The following is a 15283-nucleotide window of genomic DNA, read 5'->3' on the forward strand; positions in this document are numbered from 1 at the left end:
GTGCTCTGGGCTTCGGGCCTTTGTCCAAACACATGCCACAAGATGTGTAACAAATCAAACGAACAGGTTTGGTTCATGTCAGAAGCACTAGTTTACAGTCTTCCAGTGAAGACTCTTCTACCTCCTTTCTAGGAGGTAGAAAAAAATGGAGAGAACACCTATCACTTCTTGAATATTAGTGAAGTGACTTCCTGCGTTTGTGCTTAAATCTTGAAAGAGGCTAGAATTTCAGGATGCTTTATGCCTTCTCATGACATGCCTTCCCATCCAGCCCCCATGCCCAACTCTGGCCACTTCCTCCCCTCCACACTCCACTGGCTCCTCCTTCCAGAGGAGAATCTTTTGCAGTTGCCAGAATACACCATGTTCTTATACTGCCTTGCCTTAACATATGCAGCTCCCTCTGCCCGGAACACCCTCTTTTTCTTAGTTAATGCTTATCCCTTCTTTAAGACTCTTCCATGAAGCTCTCCTGGATCCCCACAGTCTGAATTAGATGTCCCACCCCGACACCATGTGTTCGCAGAGCCAACTGGCCTTGTGTCTCCTGGTGGACAATGTGCCCACTACAACTTTTTCCTCCTGAACTGACAGCTAGACCACATTTCCCAGTCTCCATCACAGTTAACTGTTGTCATCTGAGCTCTGGGAAATGAAGTATGCATAGAAGTGATGTGTAGCACTTCAGTGAAAAGAAATTTTATCTTTCCTATAGTATCTTTTTTTCCTAAAAGGAGGAAGATGAAAGCACACATGAAAGGAGTCTGGGTCCCCACATAACCACAAAGAAAATGGGGCAACTAAGAATATCCACTCTGTACTGTAAGGTGAGAAATACACGTCCACTGGGTCAAGCCACTCTACTCTTGGGGTTCTTTGTTACAGCAGTCAGCCTACCCTCATACATCTTAGTAACCGTCCCACACTGCACTGCAGTTCCTGTGTAGGGGTCTGTGAGCAACTTGAGGGAAGGGATTCTGTATTGTAGGTCTCACCTCCAGTTCCTGACATAGTGTTCGATACACAGCAAGAGCACGGCAAGTATCTGTGGAGGGAAGGTCAGGAGAGGGAACGAACTCATGACTGGACCCTGTAGCACAGGAGAAAGACTGCCCGGGGAACCTTTTGATCCTTTGCTGTCAACTAACTGAGACCTAGATGAGTCCATGTTGCCTCTCTGCACCACGGTTTCTTTGGCTGTAAAATGAAATTAGCTAGAGCAGCAGTTCAGTAGTAGTGGGCACCAGTATCACGTGGAGGGCTTGTCATCACGAACACTGCCAGGCCCACTCCCAGAGTTCCTGATTCAATTATTCTCCAATGATAAGTTCCCCAATGATGCTGATACTGCTGGTCCAGGGACCACATTTTGGGAACCACTTGCCTAGAGGACCTCAGATCTCTTTTATCTCCAAAATGATCCTCACCAGTGCTTGGGAAAGGTTAGGGTCAGGTGATCTCCAGTGCCCAAGTTTATGAGCCAGATCACAGAAGATTTTTTCCAGAGTTCATTTGGTATTCAGAACTACTAGATTACTAGAAATATCCCATGTGTAGTCCACCATATGCATTCACCATACAGAATAAAACCCCCATATGATAGGAAACTGGTAGACTCCTAAAATTATTCAAATTTTAAAAGTAAGAAACTGCAACTGGGATGACAGATTACTTGGTGGGGCTCTCAAGCCCACTCTTCCTGATCCCTCCCACTTCACCCCTACTCTAGCTAAGGATGTGATGATGGGAACATTTTTGAACAAAAAGAATACTGACAGGATGAAGCAAATTACCTGGACCCCACATTAAGTCAAATTTTCAATTCAGTCGTTCTTTAAAATGCACTGTTAGGCATGATCTCCCATGATCGCCCAGTGTTGACCATGTAAAGATGTTTAAGGGCCTACCTCAGATCACTAGGAGGTAAAAATAATAAAATCTTAGACTTTAATTGGGAAGACCTCCAACTCTTTCCCACGGCACTTCCAGGAAATGCACAAGATCAAATGCAGGCCACAACATATCGACACCAAGACTCCATAAAAGCACACTTAGTTGTCATACATTTATTTTTAACATAGCACCTCAGTTTCACATCGTGTACATTTTCCAAAGTTGGAGATTTTTAATCTACTATGTTCTTCACAGACTTTCCAACAAGTGTGAAAAAGAGGCAGTAAGGTTAGAGTCTACAAGTCACAATCCAAATATAGGTCACCCTATATTTATTTATGTTTAAGATCAATATACATAATGTTCCCAAGGCCTAGCAAATGTGTAAGACTCTGGCTAAGTAAAATATTAACACAACTTGTTAGCACATTATGAAAAGACAGAAGGCATCAAATATATACTTTGCTGTTACTCATTTTACTGTTCAATGTACCTGTAGTGAAAAAATATACACTTTTACTCTCAAGGTTAAAATAGACCATCACCTCATTCTCTCTCCTGGCCCACTGTAATGAAGACCAAAATGGCCCTTCCTGCCTCTGGCTTTCTTGAACATATTTGCGATGAAGACAAAAAGAATGGCAGTGCTAAAGAAAAGGGTACACCCAGTTCCCAAGATAGGTACAGGTGAATTCCTCATACAAGTTGCCTTAAGACAAAACAAAAACAACAAAACTCAGCTGATTCAATCGCCATATGATGGGGTGCTTGCATCCAACTGCACCGCTCTGAGGGCAGAGCTCTGTGAAGGACCTTTAGGATCCAGTCCTGTTGTCCAACAGAGTACTTTAGTAGGACGTAACTGGTCGCTGAATTTCCCTAGTGTGGCCCTCAAATTCCAATACAAGCCCTCTTGAAAGTCCCTTGTCCTCTGGTCTTCAGAGTCTTAAGCCCATTTTCTCCAACTTCCCACAGCCATGAACTTAAATTAGAGCAAGACAGGAGAACTCACAAAACACAAAAAAATAAACATTTTCCAACTGTTAAGAACACAGCAAGTCTTCTGTAACTAGAACAAGTCCTCTCAGTTGAAACCCTGCCTTCATCATCATGTAGGTTAGCAAATGTAGACAATAACTATCTAAGCCTAAAAGCAATTGTGTACTCAGCATCCCTTGCTCACATTAACAGACTGGCTGTTTCAGGGAACACCTGTAAGGCAACCTCTGAATGCCTATTTTTGAGGAAGGCAGCAGCTCTTAGACTCTGTGCTGCTTTTAAAGTCTGTCCTCCATGTCTGTTCTTACAGCTGCTATAGGGAGGGTCACAAAACTAGATGCATTTCTCACTGCAAACAGGCAAAGTGGGGTGGCGCGCAGAGTAAGACTCACATGCAAACTGCCATCAGTGACTGAGCTGTTGGCATTGGTGGGCAGTAGCCTTCAGCCTGTGCCGAAAGAGGAGATGCCACCTCAGAATTCCAAAAACCCAAATCCCCACTTCTACTAGGAACTTGAACTACACTAAGTCATGATGCAAAAAAAGAACATAACAAAACACCCATCACTAAAGTGTAAATTCAAGAGATCCTCTGAAATCAGAGTTTTCAAAAGAGTACACTTGCAACAGAATAAGCCAGTTGGAAAGAGAAACCAAAGTCACTAGTGTTCTATTTATTTAACTAGAGGAGAAAGAGACCTTCCTTTTTCTAACTGATATTACATTTTGTTCATAATGTTTAAACCACAAGCTACTAAGTCTTACTTGTCAATAATATGGGAAGATCTGGTTGCTATGATATTGGGAATTCTTTTTTTTTATACTTTCAAAATCACATTCTTTTTGTGATGTTTAGTCAGGAGGTGTGATTGTAGTTTGTGTTGAACAAATGTTTTCAGCTGTAAGGTGTTATACTGTAACTGAGATCTTTCCAACTACTGCTTAGAAGAAGACATTTGCAAATGTCTGTCTTAATTGCAAGAAAAACACCCATTCGATTTTCTTATTAATCTTCTGAGTACAAATCTATTATTACCATGGTTGAGAGATCATTTAAGAAATAGACAAATTATCATTTATAAAGAGACTATAGAATCAAGTCACATATTAAGAGAAGAATGCTTTATGATAGTTCAGACACTGGTAGGAAATCAAAGAAAAATGCATGTTTTTGATTACTCCCCCTGAAATATGCTGAAATCGAACATTTGCAACCCACATAACTAAAGATATATCGAAGAAAACCGTAACTTACTACATATTGAGTTCATTTCCATCGCAGGAGTCTATTTGAAAAACAAACCCCCATAAGGAATCCAGGAATGGAATCCATTCAAAGCAACAACTGTCAAAAGTTCTGCCAAGAAACTTGGAGTAATTTATTGCATCATGAAAGGTGAGGTGTTCAGAAGAACAAATAGTTCAATCATATTCTTCCCTTCAGATTTTATTTTTTGCTTCAATCCAAGAGAAATATCTAGATCTAAAACTCACTGAAACATGTTTTCATACTTGAAGACTAAGTAAATAAAGTTCAACATGGTAAACAGAAGAAACCCTCCTAATCTATTTTTAGTATTGCTAGAGGCTAGAGGACTTGACTCAGAATCTGTAAGATCAGCTGGCATTCCAACTCTGCCAGTAGTTATCTCTCTACAGATTCTTGGGCTAGAAAATGTAGTTTCTGATGGCCTTGGTTTCCCCACAAGCAAACTGCAGGGGACGGGTACAAGTGCTCTCAGCTCTGACATCCTCTTCTCCAAGGAGAGTAAAATGGGCATAGCTTCCAGCTAAGATGTCTCCCCTCCCAACCAGGCCCAAAGCACTTGCCTAGTATTTATAAAGCAGTTAGATCTTTCCAACTGAAACAAGTGCAAGTATCTGCCTTGATTACAACAGCATCTCCATTCCAGAAATCTACCTCTTGGTTGTACTTCATGTCTGCTGGACAGGGATGTGGCAGAAGTAATACACCACTTACAAGAGACACTGAGGTACCCCATTAGCCCGCTATCGATTCCTATTGTGCTTTCATCATGGGACTATAGGACCCCTTTAGAGGAAGACCACTTAACAAGTTTATGAAGCCCCCACGGATGGGGGCAACATCGACATTATGTCCACTGAATTCTGCCCAACAAGTGGGTCTAATTTTGGAGAAGTTTTATAGAAGAGGTATAATGGTGATTTCAATACCCAGCCTTCCTGTAAATCACATTGAAGGCTCACAGAAACATACAGGAGCTATAATCCTAAATTAAAAGTGCACATTCTGAGAAAACAGAGACATGGAAGAAGAGCACTAGTCAGGTAATAATAATAGTGTATATTGGGTTTTTTTTTAACCCACTTCTAAGCAACTAATACACTATGGTCACTGTTAAGTGCAGTCAAGGAGGGCACGTATTGCATGGAGCACTGGATGTTATATGTAAACAATGAATCATGGAACACTACATCAAAAACTAATGATGTAATGTATGGGGATTAACATAACATAATAAAATTTTAAAATGTAAAAAAAAAAAAAGAAAGCTGAGTATAGACATTGATGTGTGCTTTAATGCAATGCTCATCTCAAAATATCGGTGAAACTATGCAACTCATGGGACTTTAACTGTCCAATGTGAGTTTGGTCCTTTAGTGAAGACCAAGCCAGCTAAACAAAACCCCAACCTCCTAATTTGTCTCATTCTGGCACTGACTTGATGGGGGGAAAACATATCAATATTTTTTAAATGTATACTAAAGACTAACATTCCTGAGCTCATATGCCTCCTTACTGGACATGCAGTGCTATCTCGAGGGAGTGCACAGGTACTGGAAGATGAGGAGATGGAGCGCACACGCTGTTCTTTCCCGGGCGGAATGTAACAAAAGCTAAGCATGCTGTGGAATGTCTGCAGCAAGGACACTGCTGATAAAAATAGCTTTAGCCCCTCGATCTCAGGACATGGGAAAAGAGGTTACGTCAAAAATCTGCACCGCCCATTCATAATCTTAGGAAGGGTTTAAAATGACTCCAAACCCCTCCCAGAGGGACAGAAAAGGCTACCCAAAAGGGAAGGAAAGGGGGAATAGAGAAATAGTTTAAGTTCTGGGATTTTCAAAATCAAATCAATTCAAAATCTTTTAATATGCACAGGATAGAATCAACAATTTGTTTTTCTTTGGGAAAACATCATCTGATTGAGCCTTTCTCTTCTGCCATTAAGCTATTGATAAAGCTTGCAAATAAAATAAGGAAGCATTAAATAAACACCTCCTTATTCTAAAAGCTGTCAACTCTACTGAAACTGAAGGCTTAATCCCACACTGCAAACCTATCCTAAACCACCTCAAAAAGGACCCCAGGCACACCCCACACCTCTACTCTAAGAATGGGTAAATTAGCAAAATACACGAGAGAGAGAGAGAGAGAAAGAGAGCATTTCTTGTAATCAGTCTCTCAAAGTGATGTGAAAGCGGGCATGCCCTGATCCCTGTGGGGGTCAGTCACTTCCCATATTCAACTTGAGCTTTCAGGAGCAGTGGGTGATCAAAACTTCCACAGGATACTGGCTTCGGCAATTTGAGCTCATGGTTTTACATCACATACACTGGAGTCAGCTGGGCTCCACTGGACGGTACATAAACCAATCACTTCCCAAGGGTACACTTCACAGAGAACAAACAGTTGTATATCCAGAGTGAAGATCGGTTTTCTTTCATTAGTCCTTTATACTCAATACAATCACAATCCAGGTTAAAATAACAAAGACAAAAATAACTACCAGAGTTGTTGGATTGCTGGTAACAACCATTTCCCCTTCTTCTCCAGGGTGAATACCTGGGTTCAAGCAACAAATATTTAACAGTCCAAACAGTCTCTTCAGCCTTTCACATCTGATGTGTAGTTTCCAAATTCATGCATTTACAAACATGTTATCCCATGCAGGATAAAAGTAGCGATCTGGCATCTATTTATTTAATTTGATCGAGTGAGGCGGTTAAAGTGGATTGCTCTTACCCAAAAATTTACATGAAAGGACTGAATTCTGTGAGTTGATGGCCTAACTGGGCCAAGTTAAATAGATCATTGACAAAACTTCCACTTTACAGAGGTGCAAAGACCCAATAAATCTCTGCCATTTAACAGAAAACAATAGTTATGTATTATTTATACCTAGATACAATGTCAAAATGCACTAGAGAAGCAATTTTTGGCATATGGTGGCGGAGGGCACGGAGCCTGTCTAAATCTGATGCTCTTGTTTTAGTTTTTGCTTTTATTATCATCATGCCAAAGACTATCCAGTTGGAATCCCAATTATTCAGGAAACCAAGCTACTGTATTTGATATACATACAAAAATAAAACAAGCATCCTGAAGGTACTAGGTTATGAGGTTTTATACAAATCATAAATTCTTTAAATAAATAATGCTCTAAATTGTTTTTAATTGCTAGAAGATTGGTTTTTGGTAAGGAGCAACATCTAACAACTTGAGGAAGTACTTAAGAATGGGAGATAAATTCCACTGAAACTACAATTTCAAGTGTGAGAATCAGTTGTATTTTTTCCACCAGAGTAAAACATACAAGTGAAGTACAAGAGAAAAGGAAATATGGATTATATTCCGCTTGCTCGCAGCTTTTCACACAGTCTTGGACACCTATGACAAGTAGTTGGGTTGAAACATTCAAAGGAAAGATCTTGGCAGAAAAAGTCACCCACTGTTACTTGAGTCTTGGGGGTTACAACACAGTGACTGGACGAAGTTGTTCCAATTGGTTTTCCAACGCAATCCGTTCTTGATGAACCTCCTGATTTGTACAAAACAGAGAGAAGAAAACAAAAAAGCAAAGGGGTCATTTCCTGGGTTCATCCCTACTTCATCAGATATTAAAAAGAAACTTGTAAGCAGACCCACAAACGCTGAAGTACCACATGATTCTAGGACAAGCAGACTAGAAGGCATCATATTTACAACTGGTGACTAGACAGAGGCGGCTTCACAATTTGTCATCTCGCAGCTCCTCTCTGAAGATGAGGAAATGAAACTGACTGACGCCACCCCTACCTCAATCTCACTGGCAGTGTTAACAGGATCAGTGGCTGGCAGAAGTCAATGTTAAAAATCAAAAGACAAGAGGCTGGGAGAGAGCAGAAAAGCAAAAGCAGAATACTAATACTGAGAGGTGAGCCAGCAGGACTCAATTTCTAGCTGCGATCTCTCATTTCTAGTCCAGCACCACACCCTGCCGGGTCTGAGGGATGAGCAAATGCACTGGCCAACCCTCTGCCAAAATCTCATCTTGGCTCCTGCACAAAATACAGCTGAGGGTATGACTGCATGGCTAAAGGCAGGGAGAAAGAAAAACAGGATCAGCCATCTGCTATTTGGGAATTCAAACTTTCGGCCCTAAAACAGATTTATTGGCAGGAAGAGAGGGGACACTTAAAGACATTCGTAAGTAGAATCAGTTAAGATGGGAAAGAACTCTGTAGAAAGGCTTAATTCTGAGATGCCCCAGAAGAATTAACATGCTAACAGTCCAAACAGAATTCAGCAAGCATTTGTTCACCCTCCCCCACTACCCAGCCATCTAAGAGTCTTTGATTAACTGTATACTATGGGCCAGATTCTGCTCTAGATGTGACAGTACCAGCAAAGAACAAGATGGATCAGACCAATGCCTTCATAGGCTTTATACTCAAATGGCTAGAGGAAGACAATAAAGAACAAGATACTTTCAAAAGGAAATAAATAAGATGAGGTAATAGAGGAATCTGGAAGACAGGTGGAACAGCTGGTCATGGAAGGCTTCTCAGAGGTGATGCTATCTGAGCAGAGACTTGAATGAACTGAGGGGTGAGCCATATGAAGACATGGGGGAAAGATATTCAGGGAGACAAAATGGCAACTACGGGGGCGCCTGGGTGGCTCAGTCATTAAGCGTCTGCCTTCGGCTCAGGTCATGATCCCAGGATCCTGGGATTGAGCCCGCATTGGGCTCCCTGCTCCACGGGAAGCCTGCTTCTCCCTCTCCCACTTCCCCCTGCTTGTGTTCCCTCTCTCGCTGTGTCTCTGTCTAAATAAATAAAAATTTTTTTAAAAAAATGGCAACTACAAAGGCCCCAAGGGAGGGAATAAGTTTGGTGTGTTTGATACCAGAAAGGCCTGTGTGACCAGAAGAGAGGGAGCCAGAAAGACACTGGCAAGAGTTGAAGTCTGAGAGTTAGGCACAGACCTTGTGGACAGAGTCAGGAGTGTGGACACCATTCACAGTACAGGGGGATAGCATTGTGGGTTTTGAATCAGGGAATGTATGTGGCTTAATTTAGAATTGAAAATGTTCACTCTAGCTACTGTGTAGACAGTGGATTGTAGAGTAGGGCAAGAGCGCAGGCAGGGAAGAGTTGCAAGGTTACTGCATGGACCCAGGTGAGAAATGAAAATGGCTCTGATCAGGGTAGCAGCCATAAAGATGGCAAGAACTGGATGAATTCTGGTTTTGTTTTGGTTTTTGTTTTTTTTTTTTTTAATTTAGAACTGATAGGACTTGCTGATAAAGTTGACGTAGAAAAGAAGGAAAGAGATTTGTGATCAAGCAAGTGGGTGGTTAGTAAGTGGTACTGAGAACAAGATTAGATGAGAAATAGGCATTTCAAAGGGACGGTTGGGAATGAAGCGTCTGAGGTGTGTATTAGATATATTAAGAGAATATGTTGAGTAAGCAGTTGTAATTGCACGTCCAAAGATCAGAGGTAAAAGAAGTAAGGTTTGAGACATAAATTTAGGATCACCAGGCTATGGATGATCTTCAAAGCCCTGAGATTGTGTATCATCTAGCAAAAGAATACAGACAGAGGTTGCAGGTGAAAGATGGAACTGAACATACACAGCATACTCATTCCCTACTAGAACTCCACTAAAACAATGAAAAAAAGTTTTTTAAGTCACAAACACACAAGAACAAGAAAAACAAAAGGGAAGAAGTGATACCAATACAATTTGCAAGCAGGAAGGCAAACTGATGAATGGTAAATGACTCAGCAAATCCAAGCAAAATAAATGTGGGCATTCTACCAGTTGTTACGTTGCTGCATGGTGGGGTTCGTCTGTAAAGTGACCCAAGTACCTCTTTATTCAAGGGTCCTGCATCTGTAAACTGACTTAGTCTGGAAATTGATTGACAGGCTGTGACTAAAGCTCTATTTTGATGATTCGTCAGACTTCTTTTCACGTGAGCTAGAACATTTTCACTCATACAGATCAAGGAGAGAAAACTAAACCTAAGCTAAGCATAGCGACAAAACAAGAACCAACTTGATTTTACATAGAAGAGCTCCTGAAAGACTCAAGCTGGCAGTGCCAGATACCTACGTAAGTGGAAGCGGAAGAGGGGAGGAGGATGGCTAGAATAACTGTTGGGTGAAAGTCTGCTTCAGAAGCAATTAGCTCCCCAGCTTCTTCCTGTTACCGGGGCAGAATACTGAAGATTTATTCCTTGAAAAGGTAAAACACAGGGCCTCTTGATTAGCAGTACAGAGACACAGCTGAGGACAAGATACCGGACTGGAACTAAGGAGATTAAATGAATATCCTAGATACCGAGACCCACAGCCCTCTCCCTCCACTGAACCAGGTCTTTCCCTCCATGTAGGAGACTTAAAAAAAAAAAATCTCTCTGGAAATTCTATCAGATTAAAAAGAAAGCACCAATGATACTGCCTTGGGAGGATCCCCAACTATACAGCCCAACCAGACTGTTGAAGACTGAAGCTCAAAGTTGACAAGCCCCACAACATGCTATGCACTTCCAGGGAGCATTTGCATCCTCCTCCTAAATATAAGCAAAGGACCATCAGATATTGAAGGAAAGCATCTAATAAGAAATACGTAATAGTAAAATAGAAAAGTATTCAGGAAGAAAAAAAATACTACCATTAATAAAAGATATTACAACAATGAAATGAGAATAGGATACCTTTAAAAAGAAACAATTAGAGAACATAAAATGAACTCTTGGTTAGTAAATAACAGTTTGAAAACTTAAAATTAAGTAAGTCTCCAGAAATGGACAAAAAGACAAAAATAAAGAAGAGAAGGACAGAAAACAGAAGATAAAATATGAAAATATTAGAATACCAACAAGCTAAGAGTTCCAATGTCTGAAAAATATCAGCAAGCGAAAACAGAGAAAATGGGCAGGGGAGTGGGGGGGGTGGGGAAGAAACATGGAGAAAATACAACAATAACAAAAACCAAGAAAACCCTCAGAACTGAAGAATATGGGTTTCCAAATTAAAAGGGCTTACCAAGAAGAAAGAACATTGTATGAAAATGATCTACACCAAAGCAAAGTAAGAGGGGAGAAAAACAAGAAATAAAACACACAAAAAAACAAGTTTGTACACAAAGATTCATAAAACAGAATGAACTTTGACATTTTAAAAAATAATCTTTTTCATTACATGGTAAGAGTGACTTTTTTTTAGCGTACAGTTCTATAAACTTCAACACATGTATGTATTTGTGTAACTGCCAACAACCAAAAAGCTCCCTGGTACAACTCACTGATCTATAAACCTTCACCTTCACGCACAACCCCTGGCAACTACCAGTCTGTTTCCCAGCACTATAGTTTTGTCTTTTCAAGAAAGTCAAATAAAAGGGATCAAACAGTATAAAACCTTTCGACCCTGGCTTGCCTCACTCAGTGTAACGTCTTTGGAGTTTCATCCAAGTTGTGTGTATCACTACTTTTACTGCCGAGTGCTATTTCATTGTGTGAATGTACCACACTTGACCTATTCATCCTCTGAAGTACATCTGGGCTGTTTCCAAGTTTTGGCCATCACATAAAACTGTTATGAACATTCATGTACAGACTTTTTAGTGAACACAAGTTTTCATTTCACTGGTGGATACCCAGGAGTAGAACTGCTGGATCACATACTCAGTGCATATATAACGTCCTAAGAAACTGCCAAATGATTTTTCAGAGTGGGGTACCATTTTGCATTCCTATCAGTGCATGAGAGTCCCAGTTGCCAGCACCCGGTGTTGTCATTATTTTCTGTCTTAGCAATTCTACTATACATGTGGTGGTACAAGATCACAGTTTTAATTTGCATTTCCCTATGGCTAATAATGCTGAGTATCTTCTCACGTGTTTATTTGCCATCCTTATATCCTCTTTGGTGAAGTGTCTGTTCAAGTCCTTTGAGTTTTTGGAGTTTTGAGAGTTCTTGAGTTTGGAGAGTTCTTTATATAATCTGGATACAAGTCGTTTGTCAAATATATGGGTTGCAAATATTTTCTCCCAGTCTGTAGCTTGTCTCTTAATTCTCCTGACAGTATTCTAGGCAGAGCAAAAGTTTTTAATTTTGATGAAGTACAATTTAATTTTTCTGTTCTAGGTTACGCTTTTGGCATCATTTCTAACACCAGGTCATGCAGATTTTTTCCTATCTTTTCTTCCAAAAGTTTTATACCTTTATGTTTTATGTTTTCATCTATAACCCACTTCAAGTTAATCTTTGTATAAGGACTGAGGTTTCAATCAAGGTTCGTTTTTTTTTTCCACATATGGAGGACCCATTGTTAGAAAACAACTGTTGAAAAGACTATCCCCTTTCTCAATGAATTGATGTTGCACCTTTGTCAAAGACGGAATGGCTATATTCATGTAGTCTACTTCACAATCCTCTATCCTGCTCCACTGATCTATGCATCAATCCCTCCCCCAAGCCCATATTGTCTTGATTACTGAAGCCTGATACTAAAGTGATTCCTCCAACTTTGTTCTTCTTTTCCAAATTTGTTTCAGCTATTCAAGTTCCTTGGCCCTTACATAAAAATTATCAGATTAGCTGATCTATACCTACAAAAAGTCCTGCTGGCACTGTGATTGGCATTGTAGTGAATCTATAGATCACTTTGGAGAAAAGTAACATCACTACTATGTTAAGTCTTCCAATCCACAAAAAGCAAACATGTCTCTCCATTTATTTAGGTCTTGGATTTCTTCTAGGAGCACTTTATAGTTTTCAATATTCACAACATATGTGTTTTGATGAATTTATATGAATTGATACCTAAGTATTTCATTTGGAGGAGGGTGGCAAGATATCGTGAACGGCAGTGTTTTTCATATTTCTGTTACCAATTGTTCATTGCTTACATAAAAGAATATGATTGGTTTTTGTGTGTTGACCTTGTATTCTGTAACCTTCACAAACTCAATTAGACAATGAAAATGTAAAAAACCAATTCAATTTGCAATAGTGTCACAAAAAATTAGGAATAAATTTAAGAAAACACATGTAATATGTGTACACTCGGAACTGCTAAGAGAAATTTCACAAGATATAAATAATTAGAAGATGTACTCTACTAACAGATTAGGAGACTCAACACTGTTTAGATTTTGATCCTCCTTAAACTGATCTATAGATTCAAACGAATCCAATCATAAGCCTGGCAGGCTATTTTGTAGCAAATGACACAATGATTCTAAAATTTATATGAAAGAAGGGGCCCAGAATATCCAAAGGAATCTTGAAAAAGAAGAGCACGTTAAAAAATTTATACTACCTGATTTTCTTACTACAAAGTAACAGTAATCACGATTGTGTGCTACTGGTGTAAGAATCAACAAATAGATTAAAGGAACAGAGTAAGAACCCAGGGGCACCTGGGTGGCTTAGTTGGTTAACCATCTGATGCTTGATTTCGGCTCAGGTCATGATTTTGGGGTTGTGAGATTGAGCCCCATGTCCAGCTCCGTGCTCACTGTGGAGTCTGCTTGAGATTCTCTCTCTCCCTCTGCCCCTCCCCCCATTGGCGTGCTCTCTCTCTCAAAAGAAAAAAAAAAAAAAAAAACAAATAAATCAACACTTATATGGTCATTAGACTTTTCACAAGGGAACCAAAGTAATCCAAGGAGGAAAAGAAACTCTTTTCAACAAATGGTGCTAGGTTAGATATTGATATAGGGAAAAAACAAACCTTGACCCTAATCTCAAACCATACACAAAACTTAACTTGAGGTGGATCACAGACATTGCTGCAGCCACTATGGGAAACGCTATGAAAGTTCATCAAAAAATGACAAAATCAGGAGGGCACGTTCTGCATGGAGCACTGGGTGTTGTGCTCGAACAATGAATCATGGAACACTTCATCTAGAACTAATGATGTAATGTATGGGGATTAACATAAGAATAAAAAAAAAAATGACAAAATTATCAGGAGTAACATCAGCATCATGGCTGTATAAGACATCCCTTGTCCATGTCCCTCTGCCAACAACAACAGTGCCAAAAAAAATCTGGCTTTCATTCATGGGCAAAGTGCCTTTGTGTGAGCTGTGCGATCCAGCACCATACATAGACCAAGAGATCCACGCAGCCATGTATTGGGTAATAGGCACACAGACCTCAGTCCCAGCTCTGGACCCTGCACTGGCTTCTGAACCAGCTCTAGTCCCTCTTAGCCACCATCTGGGAGTCTATGGAAAACACTGTTTTAGACAATCACCCATGGATGACAAAGCCTTGGTGGAAGTCCAAATTTCCAGGAGAGAAGTTCTAGCACAATGCTAGAGCAAAAAAAAAAAAAAAAATAGTAGTTTGGATGCACTGGAGGACATAAGAGGAACTGTAAGATTTTACTCACATCACCCTCCTCCACAAGGTAGCACAGCTTAGGGCCAAGAGAGATCTTCTCAGCCCATGATTTCTCCCATGGGGGAAACAGGAGTGTGTGGGTACACACCCACCTTCCCCAGCTGTGTGGGACACTGCCAAAGAGGCTCAATTCTCTCTTGCCCCGTCCAGAGTACTGAATTATGAACTGCATGACCGAGAGACAGAAAGTAGCTGGGAGAGCGGCAGACAGGACCCTCAGAAGGTATTAAAGGAAACATGGACCCTACAAAATGTGTTGCGGGACTCATCAAGAAGCCTACTCATGAGCTTCTGGGGATCCTCCAACTGCCCACAGGATACTTTTCAGCGTACCTCTAGCCTTACCCTCTCTCTCTCTCTCTCTCTCTCTCTCACACACACACACACACACCTATCCTGTACCAGATACCTGTTCACACTCCCTAGGCAGCAAACTTTGGCAGGTGGCTGGTGAGCACATGCAGAAAGGCTGTGCTGGCTCAAATCTGAGGGTCATGGAGAGACCACAAAAGTGAGCTTTAGTGCCACCTTTGGGAAAACAAAAGAGAGGCTGCTAGCACTTGGCCTGGTGTTTTGCAGGATCAGAAGGCATATAAGCTTAATAATTCTTCCACAAGAGGGAGCAAAAAATGTCAAGCAGCTACATTCATAAAAGGTCTGAGAAAGCCTCAGAATCCCTAGCAGGACTGATGAAACGTACTTGTCTCCTGAA

At 40.6% G+C, this 15283-nt stretch overlaps 1 protein-coding gene across 3 annotated transcripts in view; it reads right to left on the minus strand.

Moving 5' to 3' along the window:
- Positions 1–2051: 2051 nt before the first annotated feature.
- The window catches only part of REPS2 (RALBP1 associated Eps domain containing 2), a 222569-nt gene continuing 209337 nt past the window's right edge, over positions 2052–15283 (minus strand). For all 3 annotated transcript variants that reach the window (XM_081809113.1, XM_081809112.1, XM_081809115.1), the window contains one exon: positions 2052–7697. In XM_081809113.1, the coding sequence (XP_081665239.1) occupies positions 7629–7697 (69 nt within the window). In that variant the 3' untranslated portion in view covers positions 2052–7628. The remainder of the gene's footprint in view (positions 7698–15283) is intronic.

Source organism: Leptonychotes weddellii, chromosome X (genome assembly GCF_054177405.1).
Source record: "Leptonychotes weddellii isolate Sample4059 chromosome X, ASM5417740v2, whole genome shotgun sequence".
NCBI lineage: Eukaryota > Metazoa > Chordata > Mammalia > Carnivora > Phocidae > Leptonychotes > Leptonychotes weddellii.